General features: G+C 37.6%; 1 protein-coding gene across 3 annotated transcripts in view; it reads left to right on the plus strand.

Moving 5' to 3' along the window:
• LOC145981496 (methylenetetrahydrofolate reductase (NADPH)) overlaps window positions 1-12,497 on the plus strand; it is a 59,397-nt gene that overhangs the window by 14,602 nt on the left and 32,298 nt on the right. For 2 of the 3 annotated variants that reach the window (XM_083114765.1, XM_083114766.1), the window contains exons 2-4: window positions 2,589-2,854; window positions 4,061-4,299; window positions 7,298-7,476. In XM_083114765.1, coding sequence (XP_082970891.1) covers window positions 2,607-2,854; window positions 4,061-4,299; window positions 7,298-7,476 — 666 coding nt within the window. In that variant the 5' untranslated portion in view covers window positions 2,589-2,606. Of the gene's footprint in view, window positions 1-2,588; window positions 2,883-4,060; window positions 4,300-7,297; window positions 7,477-12,497 lie in introns of those variants that run through there. The other variant, XM_083114767.1, reaches the window with a different exon arrangement.

A 12,497-nucleotide genomic window follows, 5' to 3' on the forward strand; every position in this document is an offset into this window, starting at 1 on the left:
AATTATGTCACGTCTTGTAGCTAGAGGCACATCCTCCAACAACATTGCCATTCCGTTCCTCAAGAAATGTTCATAAGTGATGCCTTTTAAGATTTGGGGCAGGAAAAATGGCCCGATCAAATGATTATTGATTACGCCCATCCATACTTCTGCTTGGACATGCGACAGTGGCTGGATGAAAATTACCCAAAGAAATGGATTGACCGAGGTGGCTCGATTCCCTGGCCGGCTCGATCGCCCGATTTGAAGCCTTGCGACTTTTACATTTGGAGCCACATGACAAGAGACAGGTAAACTCGCAAGAAGAGCTCAGGGAGAGGATCTTAACAGCTGGTCAACACATCAAGGACACCATCACATCATGAGTTAAGAGACCAAATGTCCGCAAAAACCTCCGAGATTTGTTTGTGTTGATCTACTTGGCAAGAACCATGTTGATTGTCACTTAAGAAACATTGTACATGATTAAATATGCGATTGTATATGATGGACTCGAATACTTTCGCCGGTGCACAGAGAATTGATATGGGCCTGTAATTTTCTATTTTTGAGCTTTCACCAGATTTTAAGATGGGGCATACACACGTTTCCTTCCAGATATCAGGGAACATTTGTGTTTTCATTATTAAGTTATAAATTCTAAGTAGAGGATACATCAATACCTCAGAGCATCCTTTCAAAATGTAAGGTGGTATTTCATCTGGGCCGCTAGATCATTTGCCTTTTAACTGTTTTGTAGCACTTTCATATTCTTTCTGAATAACTGGCGAAATCGCTAATGTGTATGATATAATGGACTCAGTGCGTTCGTCTATTATACATGGTTCAGATGTTTCAGCATATACGGACCTAAAATATTTAGCAAAACCATCAGAGATATCTTTTGCAGATTTGAGAGAATTTTCTTCAAAATTCATTGTGCTGTTACAAGCACCATTATTACTTTTCTTATTTCTAATAAAACTCCAAAACTCTTTAGTATTTGATTTCAAATTGCTTTCCAATTCCTTTATGTAGTTGTAATGGGCACTACTTATCATTGTTTTTACCTGCTTTCTAGTTTGCCGAAACAATGACTTATATTCTATTCTAAATGTTATATTTTTTCTGTAATACTCTTTTAACTTTATCAATTTAATGATATCATTATTAAACCAACATGGGTATTTATTTGTTGTCATTCGTCTTCTTTTTGGGACTGTAGCAAGAAATACTTCATGAACTCTATTACAAAAAAAAAATAACCGCCTGATTTACATCAGTCATATTATCTAATACAGACCAATCTACCACTCCAAGCAAATGATACATCTGCATGAAATTGGCTTTTTTAAAATTGTAATTACAATAAGCTTCATTTGTCATTACATCAGTAGATTCCCTTATAGTTAGGTATACAGTCAATGCAGGATGATGGTTATCTTCTTTTACAAGTGGCATTTCCTCCCTACATATGTTCACATTCTTTGGAATGTTAGTAAGAATAAGATCCAAAGTTCTATCGAGGCTATTTTTAATATTGTTTACAGAATGAAGGTTATAAAAATTCAAAAAATTTAACAAAGCTCTACAAGAGGGCCCACCATTTTGTAACTCATAACCTGAACGTGGGTAAATTGAAATCTCCAATTATAAGTATATTCGAGCCATGAAATTCCACGAAAGAATCAAACATATTATAAAATGACAAATATTTTTCTATACCGCATGCAGGCGTAAAATACACTGTAGTAATGTAATAAATCTTATTATGTGTACTTATTTTAACAACCAATGTATCTACCTTACAATTCAAATTTTTTACTTCCAATTTCAGTGATTCATTTATTGCTATCATAACTCCCCCTCCCCTCTTATTTCCAGGTCTATCGCGACGGTACACTTTGTAATTGCCATTAAATAATTCATTACTATTTACACTCTCATGCAGCTAGGTTTCAGTAACAATTATAATATCAAAATTATTACTCAAAACATTAATATAAAATTCCATAATCTTAGTATTTAGACCACGGGCATTTTGATAATAAATACTTATTTCATTTATATGACCCTCGAAAGTTACATTAATTGGGTGACGTCTTCAAGTGATGAAGAAGGTATTGAGCATTTCCAGGAAATTTTCAGAGGTGATGTACTCCTCTTTAAAAAGGAGACCAGTGACACCATCTCTCATAATTGCATGCCAGAGAAGGATTTTCTCTTGATGATGCGATGACTATTGAAACTCATGTGGGTTCTTGGTAACCGAAAATTGAATGTTTTGTTTATTCACTACCCTGGTGAGATGACAATCAACCTAATCGCTTACCCATAAATTTTCCAACACAGGATCATTGTCTTGCACAAGATCTGAGAATTCATGTGTGAGTCCAGCCGTTTCTGCTTTCCCACCTCTTGACAGTGATTGCAGTGGGAAATATTGCCAAACTGGTGGAACCAAATATTAGTAAGGCTTTGAACCTTCCTCTTTCCAATGGTACCTTGTGTAAGTTTGTTTCTGTTGTACTAATTTATTTAATGAAGATTCAAATCTAGGCAAATCAGCTGAAATACACTGTACTTTACAATGTTTTTTTACATTACAGGTTACAAACATCTGAGCTATGGTGGTCGAACCGAGAACTGCAATTCCCGAGATCCAAGTGGATAAACCCTGTGAAACGAGTTGCTTGAGTGACGGCAGCGGACAGAATTCACCAAGCGATGAGAGATGCTACTCTCCGAACTGCTTCAAGGAATATCGCTCCCTGTCAGACAAAATCCATGACCGGATCAATTCAAAAGATGTCTTCTTTTCTTTGGAATTCTTCCCACCGAGGATAAAGTCTGGAGCAGTTAATCTTCTGGCAAGGTGGACATTACATTTTATGAAATGAGCTGTTAGTATTATGCCTGTATCAGTAGTGAAATTTGTGGAGGAATTAGGCTTCTTGTTGTGAATTTTGAATTGTATATACAGGGGCCATCCAGAAAATAAGTTCCGTTTGCCAATTAACTATTTCTCTGTAGGGTTTTGCCATGCTGATAGATTCCAAAAAAGTGTCATGAAGTAATAAATAATAACCCGTGGCTCGACAGCCCTTGAAGAGCCTAGGCATTACTACCGACTGCCAGTCTCCCTTCCACAATCCTACTTAGAGGTGTGGAGATCTTCAACCGGTAATGGGGTGACGTGTGGGTCAGCACGTTGAACCCCCAGCCGTTATAGGTTTCCGAGTCTGGGTTACGCTACTCGCTCCTAGCTCCCCAATTCTCTCATGATGGTGGGTTGCCGGCTGTCCTATACACAGGCGGACTTGAACCCATGCCGTCCCGCAGTCGGAGCCCAAAGCAAAGCACCTTAGACCACACGGCCACGGAGGAGGGCAGTATTATGAAGTACTGATATGAATATTACTGCTATCCTTTGAACAAAGGACCATAGCTTGGACCCCCTTTGTGTTTAGATTGTCATTGTTTTTGGAGTGGATACAGTAACGGGTCCAGGGAGGAGTAGGCTTTGTAGGGGTAATAACTCCTTATATATATATATATATATATATATATATATATGGGTGAAGTTTTTAAATGAAAGCAACTATTCCACTAATAGTAAAGCAGCATTTTTCTTACAGTTTCTGTGTAATGAATTATGAAACTAAGGTGAAACATTTCCTCTTTACTTAATAAGAACTTTATTGTATATTCTGTGGGTTTTCAAAAGATGAAAAAAAAATATTATTAAAGACAAGGAGAGAAGGTAATTGACATTTAAATATTTTAGTGGAGTTGAACGGTAATTGCAACAGTTAAAGGAAAAATTAATTGTTTTTTGGTGTCGCGGGTTGGATACAATACAAAACAAAAGTCAATTAAAATGTTAAAAAAAAACAATATGTAAAATACCTTCTGCTATTAAGTAAATCATGTATGATACTTGGATTTCTATCCAAAATAAATTTTTGGCAGGATAGAATAAAATTACAGCATAGCATTTCATTTTAAAAATAGAGATCCACGGCCATTTTGTCATTGAATGCCCCACATGCTTTTCTAAATTTCTCGTTAATAATTTCAGGTTTGACCGTATGAGGCTTGGAGGTCCTCTGTTCTGTGATGTGACGTGGCATGCAGGTGGGAACCCAGGTGGTGACACTGAAACATCCTCTATGATGATCGCAAGCGCAGCCCTCAATTACTGTGGGTTGGAGACCATGCTGCACATTGCCTGCTGCAATCTGACGAGGGAGGATGCCCTTCTTCACCTTCAGCGTGCCAAAGAACTTGGAATTCGAAATATACTTGCTTTGCGAGGAGGTAATTTATTAAATAAGTAGAGCTAAACTGAATCGGGGCAATAGAAATACTGTTGTGGTTCTTATAACTTGACAAGTTTAAAAACAAGACCCTGCAAATAACTGTTGCGCATCTCGCACAACATTTCCCCTCTCCATTCTCTGCAGCGAAGTTGGTTCGCAGTGTTGCAACCTGGAGGGAGCGGAATGGTACGAGGATTTTCAACGAAATTTGTATTCGCTTTTTCCTGGGCTGTTTTCTACCTGTCAGCGTACAGAAATTCAGCTCACCTTTCGCCGACGACTCTTTTCCTTCTTTTAAAACTTGGCCTCCCCGATGGCGCAGTGGTAGTGTCGTCGCCTTGTAATCAAGGGGTACTAGGTTCGATTCCCGGTGAAGGCACATTGTGGTTCGGATCCTACTAAAACTGTAGGTCCAGTCCCGATTAGCCTTACTGTGCATAAAGTGAACTTTAAGCAACAAAGCAATCCAATCCAATTCTTTTAAAACTTGAGAAACCATCCATTTAGATACTCCTGTGGCAGCGCTTGTACGACAACATTATACTTATATTTATGTAACTCCTGATTTTGCAAATATGTTGCAACATTGTAAACAATTTATCTGGCCTGTCCTCTAACGGGCTTTCCAGAGCAGATTGTGGATTTCGTTGCACCCGGCATGATTTGATATTTGCATTTCAAAAATATGCAGCCAAGAGTAAAGAGCAAGAACATTTCAATGCTTTAAAAAAGAACACGGGCAAGCGTGTTATCAGATTGCCTTCTGGTAGTGATTGATGTATGATAAACAAAAGAACCCCCACCCCACTCTGCTTTTTTTGGAAAAAAACAGGCCACTGCTCGATGTCGCATTCAGAAAATGAAGTCATTCGCCCAGAAGTTTCTATTCGTTATAAACCTTAACGCGCGTATGTAATACTACAGTTTACGATCTGCGCTCCGCACACATTTTCAAAGACCGAATTAAATCAAATGAACCACTGATAAACTGATATGAGCTGGCACCATAAATCCACACAGTAAAAATCGTTTGTCATATTTGTTTCAGCTTAATTTTGCTGAGTTGGCACCACTCGTACTCTTAAGGCCAGACCAGTACGTAGAAGAGTGGTGGGGAGGATGACGTAATAGGAAGTGCTCCGAAGCGATCTGCGCATATCGGGACTTAACTTGTTAGGCTATACCAATTACTACTGATATTTGGCTATTGTAACCAGTGTCTGCAGTATTTTACAACTCTTGTGTGTCATGGTAAAGTTGTTTACACATCATGCTACGTCACCAAGTGTCTTGGTTTTGAATCCCAGCCTGGGTATGGACGTTCTTTCTCAGTGTCCTTAATCAATTTCATCATATCATTGCTCGTTCCCGTCTTAGCGGTTAGGTAATAGTTGCAGATAACTGAAATAAAATAACGAAACTAATCAGAATAATTTGACAATGCTACAGATGTGCTATTAGGCCTAATTTCAGAACCTTAGCTATAGATGTCCGCATGTTGGGTAAGCATAGATTTTCGTACCTCCTTCACCAAATTTGAGTCAAATGTTTTACTAATACTTCCCCCCATATGCGAATAATAGCTCCCAGGGCCTATGTTTCTAATTTTGTCTCAAACGTCTGCTCTCATATCCAACAAATATCTTTGTTGCCTAACTAGCAAATATCACAAAGAAAAAATTGTTTTTTGACATATGTATTTACATTTTTTTATTCATTCTGTTGGGCAATTTACAAATCCATTACTACGCTGTACATTGAGTACAAAATTATATCTGACTTAACGTTGGAGACATTATATTAATACTCACAGCAGGTTTTCATCAGCAATGAAAAGCAAGTTTATGTTGTGCTTAGTCGACTGGATACTTTGCTGATTGCACCAAAAAATGTCATTGTGATTGCACAATATGCACATGTTGGTTACGTTGAAATCCTCAACAACCTTTTACCTTTCTTGTGGTGTACCAAGTGAAATAAATTTTACCGCAATACTTAAACTATTATTGCTTCAACTATTCTTACCCCTTCTTTAATCAATCAATCACTCAACAAAATTAACCATTAAATCCAGATAAAAGCACTGGTGCTAGGTCTAGAATTGAGTGGCTAACTCAAGAGGATATATTATGTATTCTTCTAATGTACTATTCTTACAAGCAATGGTGTAGTAGTAATATTATCGCCTTGTAATGAAGGGGTCCCATTTTCAATACCAGGTGGAGGCAAGTTGCATAGTTGTTCAGATCCAGTCCCAATTAGCTTATCTGTGCATAAAGGTGGACTTACAACAACAATTCAAACAAAGAAGCATTTAAATATCTTTCTGTTTTTTTGTATGTGCTTATGTGAGTGGAATTTTTGAATGTCATCTGCCTGCCTACGTACAGTATATGTTGTATCTATGTGTCATGTGACGAAATGGATGAAATGTTGTGATGGCAATGAGGTGTCCCTAACGTAGCAATAAATCTGCTTCAATTGTTTATGAGAAACACTTTGCTTCATTTTACACAGCTAATAAAATGCAGCTCCCGATAACTACGAATAGAAAAATATATGAAATTTTCATGTAATGTTAAAAATTAGTATTTCAATGCATAAGTTATATTTACTACAGGAATAGGCAAATGCAAAGTGCATTAAAGGTGTGATATTGTATTCAGTTGCACTTACGTATGTTTAATATATCAAGCAATATGTACAGTCCTGTTCAGATAAAGTGGCACTTTCTTCACTTGTTAAACCTTATAAAATGTGCCACTTTATATGAACATGAGTGTACATAGAAGAAGCAATCTGTAGGTTTTAGGTCCATGAGAAACTGTAAAATAGAATTATCAGAATTTTGAGTTTTTTTGTGGAATGTAATTACAATTTCTATAAACATACATTGTGAAAAAAAATGTTTGTTTACAGAATGTGATAGATTTTGTAACTGTTTAGTTAGTTTGCACTTTTTATTTAAATTTTGTTTGATTTCTTTTTCTTAACAGATATACCAATGGAGCTGGAAGGAAGGTATGCAGGAAATGAATTAAAATATGCTGCTGATCTGGTTCGCTTGATTCGGGAGAATTTTGGTAATTATTTCACAGTTTGTGTTGCAGGATATCCAATGGGCCACCCAGAGGCTTCTTCATATGAGGAAGATCTCATTTATTTAAAGCAAAAGGTGAGCATTTGTTAGCCATGAATCTGTGATGTGCAAGAACAGTGTTCCTAACTCAAACTATCTGTTTCTCATAACCGAATCTTAGATCCTAATATTATCTGTCAATGATCATAAGAAGAATATATGATTTGTGATTTTAGTGCACAAAATTGATACCCTGAATGCACAGGCATGAAATTAGACTGGTGGCAGAAGTTTGCACTGTTGCCGCTTTGGAGCACAACCCCGGGTCTTTGGAGGTTTAAAAGAATGAAATATCTTGTTGTAGAGTTGGTCTTTGCAATGCATGTGATACAAACTGACAGTATTTGCTCGAAAGGTCAGGGATGACACAAAAGTGCCCTGTGAGAGTTCGATCTGATGCTCGAATTAGGCAGGACAGCCCTGTTGACGTTGCCACACACTGCTAGGAAACCAGTGATTTTTGTCCTGCTTTTGCTTTGCTTTTCCCGTATGCGGCACCAGTGCAATTCTGCCCAGCTGCCTATTTTCATGGCTGTGCATTTAGGTAGATTATGCAGACGGCTGGCGATACCCATATCATAAAATACTAGCTAACAATGCAGATTTTGACTAACAGGGTATTCTCTGACCTAAAAATACTGAAAAGGCAAACGGTACTTGCTTGGCAAAAATTATGTTGAATTTAATGGAAGTATACCCAATCCACAAACCACTACCCAACATTAGGTCTACTACAACTTGCCAAAATATCATTTGAAAGTCCATGCTCCAGAAGTATACCTCATTGCCTGTGAATTTGGGATACTGTGCACTGGACAAACTATAGGGTGATCCATAAAGAACGCCGTATTTGAAAAGGATGCCATATTTTCTTTGTTTGGTTGGCAGCATTGTTGGTGCGATTGTTGTTATCCGTTATCATTGAGGTTTTGTGTTGAGAAGCGTTTCAGTTGTTCCACTGTTTGTGTGTGTTGCTAACACCATGGAAAGGTACAGTAAGAAACAGCGAGTTTTGATTGTCAATACGCACTACAAGAATGGTGAAAGTTTCGCGGTGACTGTTCGGAAACTCCGTACGATACTTGGTCATCTTCATGCACCGAACGAATCAACTGTTCGTAGGTTGATCAAGAAATTTGAAGAAACTGGATCAACGGAAGACATCAAAAGCCCTGGACGCCCTCGAAGTCGCCGGACTGTAGCAAACGTTGCTGTTGTGCGTGATTCTGTTGCTGTGAGTCCTGGAAAATCGTATCGCCGTCGTTCTCAAGAACTGCATATGGCGCCATCAACAAAGCAAAGAATCTTGACGAAAGATCTGCACTTGCACGCGTACAAAGTGCAGTTAACACAGGAACTGAAACCAGCGGATCATGGAAAACGACTGCAATTTGTTGACTGGATCCTTGAAAGGGAACGAGAGAACGAGGGTTTCGCAAAGCGCATCATTTTCAGCGATGAAGCTCATTTTCATTTAAACGGGTTCATAAACAAGCAGAATTGCCGAATATCCCCATATCTGAGAACCCAAGAGTGATTCAGGAAAAGGAAATGCATCCTCAGAGAGTTACGGTTTGGTGTGGGATTTGGAGGGGGGGTTTGGTCGGTCCTTACTTTTTTAAGATGAAGAAGGAAATGCTCTGACAGTAAATGGAATTGGTTACCGTGCAATGCTAACTGATTTTCTTTGACCTCGTTTGGATCAAATGAACATCGAAAATGTATGGTTCCAACAAGAACTTGCAACACTTCAGAAGAACCAATCAATCTGATGCGTGAGAAGTTCCCGGACAGAATAATCTCGTTGCGAGGAGACCAAACCTTCCCACCTCGATATTGTGACTTGACATCATGTGACTTTTTCTTGTTGGGGGTACACCAAGTCACAAGATTACCAGAACAAACCCCGAAATTTGTTGGAACTTAAGCAAGAAATTCGACATGTCCTCAACACACTTGATAGGGAAATGTGTGATCGACTCATGGTGAATTTCATGGACAGAGTGATTGCATGTAGGGCTAGTAGGGGGGGGGGGGGGGTCACATGCCTGATATTGTTTTCCATGTTTAAACCTTAATATCTCCTGAAGATAATGGTATGTGTTTTGTGCTTTTTTTCCAAAAATAAATTTCATTTATTGCAACTTCAAATCCAGCGTTCTTTATAGATCACCCATTATTAAACAGCATCACAATGAACATCAAGGCTACATGAGACTATGATACAGGTGATGTACCATATTTTTTCATTGCAAATTTAATTATTTCCCTTGTAGTCTATGGTTGTTACAAATTTAATTGGTTTTTCCGATTAATTCGAAGAACCACTCTCTTCATTAAACAAAGATTACGATGTCTGAGATGGAGTACCACCATAGGCATAACTTAGAACCTAACTTTGAGGGAGCAGAACAAACTGGACCTAATTTTGAGAGGGGAAAATTAAACCGGGCCTAATTTAAAGGCGGAAGAATTTAACTTGAGTCTAATTTTGAGGGGATGGAATTAAAGTTGGGCCTAATTTTGGGAAGGGGGTGGGGCAGAATCCGACTTGGGGCCTAATTTTGAGGGGCCAGAATTAAACTGGGCCTAATGTTGAGGCAGCAAAATCAAGCTTGGGGCTTATCGTTTGGGGGAAGATACTCAAAAAACAGCATCCAGGATTATTTTCTAAATAACTGTGACATATATTACTTTTTTTTATTTTGCTCCTCAGATACCCTGACTTGTAAATTTTAATAAACATGAAAAATTTGGGGGGCAAGCTCCCCCCTTGCCCCCTGCCAAGTTAGGACCATGAGTACCACCTCCATTCTTGAACATAAACATCACCTGTACAATACTAAAAACCATGCTTACCGCACCCACCATGAATACATCAGACTATTCAAAGCCAAAAAATCCTGATTAACGAAGCACTATCACCGAAAGTTGTCAGGTTTTTTCCCCTCAGAAACCAAAATTGTGTCCAATTGCATAAGATACTAGAAGACATAGTCATGGCCCAGAAGAGTTTAAATGAATCTGAATGGAGATGTCAGGTTTCAACTTGGTCTCACGTGAAATATAATTTTCCCAGAACAACAAATACAACAGACTAAAGCTCAAACCCACGATGGATTGATCACGCTTTGTTTGGTGTCTTTTGATTATATTCTCTGAAGCTGAGAGCTATCTCAATTTCCGAAACTGAGCAAACTATTCTATCCTCATTGATAACCCAAAAACGTCTGTTCGAGTTACATCATCAGGAAAGCTGCAATTTGTAGTGTAGATGCTACGGTACAAATTACAAGTTTTGCATAACATATAGTTGCCTAATGCATAGAGGCATGCAAATTTCGTTTTTGACGAAAACACGAAATATGAAATAACATGTTGCAATATTCATTTTTTCGTGTTTCTAAAAGTTGTGAGGTGCATTTTCCTACCCTGTTTTGTCACGAAATAATGCGAAATGAACTGCAAAATGTGAAATATGTTCTTAAACACGAAATTTACCGTTTATATACCGACGTGCCACTTTCTGAAGTCTGAAGTATCCTGTGAGTTATGCAATTCACGGAAAATTGATTAATTCTGCTGTAAATATTTGAGAAGCAAAAATGGACCCCTTTACATAGGAAGAAACCTAATACTCTGGTAACTACATAAATGTGCTATTAGAAGGGATAAGTTTATTTTGTGTAATAAGTGCAGTTTTTAAATCAAATTTAGGATTATATTCACAATTTTAAAACCAAAATGTCATTTTAGATAGTACTTTTGATGTGATTATTCACCGCTATAACACTGAAATTTTATTTTATTTACCGCTTTTGAACCCGAAATAGACTGTTTTTGTACCGAAATTTTCTTTTTTATTTACCAAAAATATGTGCATGTAGTATAGTTGGTGTGGTAAATGCGATATATGTATTGCACAGGTAAAGTTCCATGTTTCTGTGTTTGCAAGTTAATTTGGTTTTTCGATTAATTTCAAAGTACCACTGCCTCCATCAACAAAGGTTTTCAAACTCTAGGACATCCTAGAAGCAATAAAATTGCAACGTGGGAATTGAACTTCACCTGTGCATTAATGTGGTATAGTCTGCATTGTTCCACAACACCTGTGCATTAATGTGGTATAGTCTGCATTGTTCCACAAAGCACTTTAGGGTTGTACTACTCCTGAGCTAATGCTGATACTAATGTATCATTATTGGAAAGCATCTGTTGCAATTTGCAAAAATTGACGTGACAAAATGCATGATTTCATTATTTTTGAAAGAACATTGTGGAGAGAGAAATGGATTTCTTGATTAAATGATTATCTCGTGGGGTGTTGTGAATACTGAAAAGCAGAACTACCTTGAATAGTTATAATTTTCTAGTCTCAATATCAGTGGAATGAGAGCATCAATAATGGTATCTATTCAAAATAGTATTGGCTTTGCCCTAGTTGGTACTTCCTAGAGATTTTGTTGTTAGTATTACCATATTTGTGCATGCATGTATAATGCATATGTTTTTTGATTGGGAAAAGCGACAAGCAATTATATCTCGTATGTATTGTGCAGTTCAAGAAATAGCTTCCTTAGTTGGAGGTCGTAATATAGCTATGCTGATCAGGAGGGAATGCCATCATACCTATTCAGTGAGTCACCTGCTATGTGGAGCAAAAAGAAAATATCGTCTTTTGCATACAATAAGTCATTGTGGCGCGCCCAGGATTTTTGTAAGAGGGGTTTACATGTACTTTTTGGTAGTCAGCTCAGACCCATAGCTAGAATTGATCTCCAGGGGGGCTTTGTAAACCAAGTCCATTTTCAAAAGTTTAACAGTATTAAATCTAGGTAAATTGGGGTGGGGATAATGTTGTTATAAAACATAAAAGTGAGAAATATCATGCAAACACTACAGTTTTTTTTCTATATCTTATAAAACATCTATTGAAATGTTAATTGACTGCTACTGACACCATCCTTTAATACACACACTATACTATTTTTGATGATACAGGTGGTAATTTATATCATACAAATAGAAATGTACAATATTCACTTCAATCATAGTGC

Source organism: Lepisma saccharinum, chromosome 29 (genome assembly GCF_977018435.1).
Source record: "Lepisma saccharinum chromosome 29, izLepSacc3.1, whole genome shotgun sequence".
NCBI classification, from domain to species: domain Eukaryota; kingdom Metazoa; phylum Arthropoda; class Insecta; order Zygentoma; family Lepismatidae; genus Lepisma; species Lepisma saccharinum.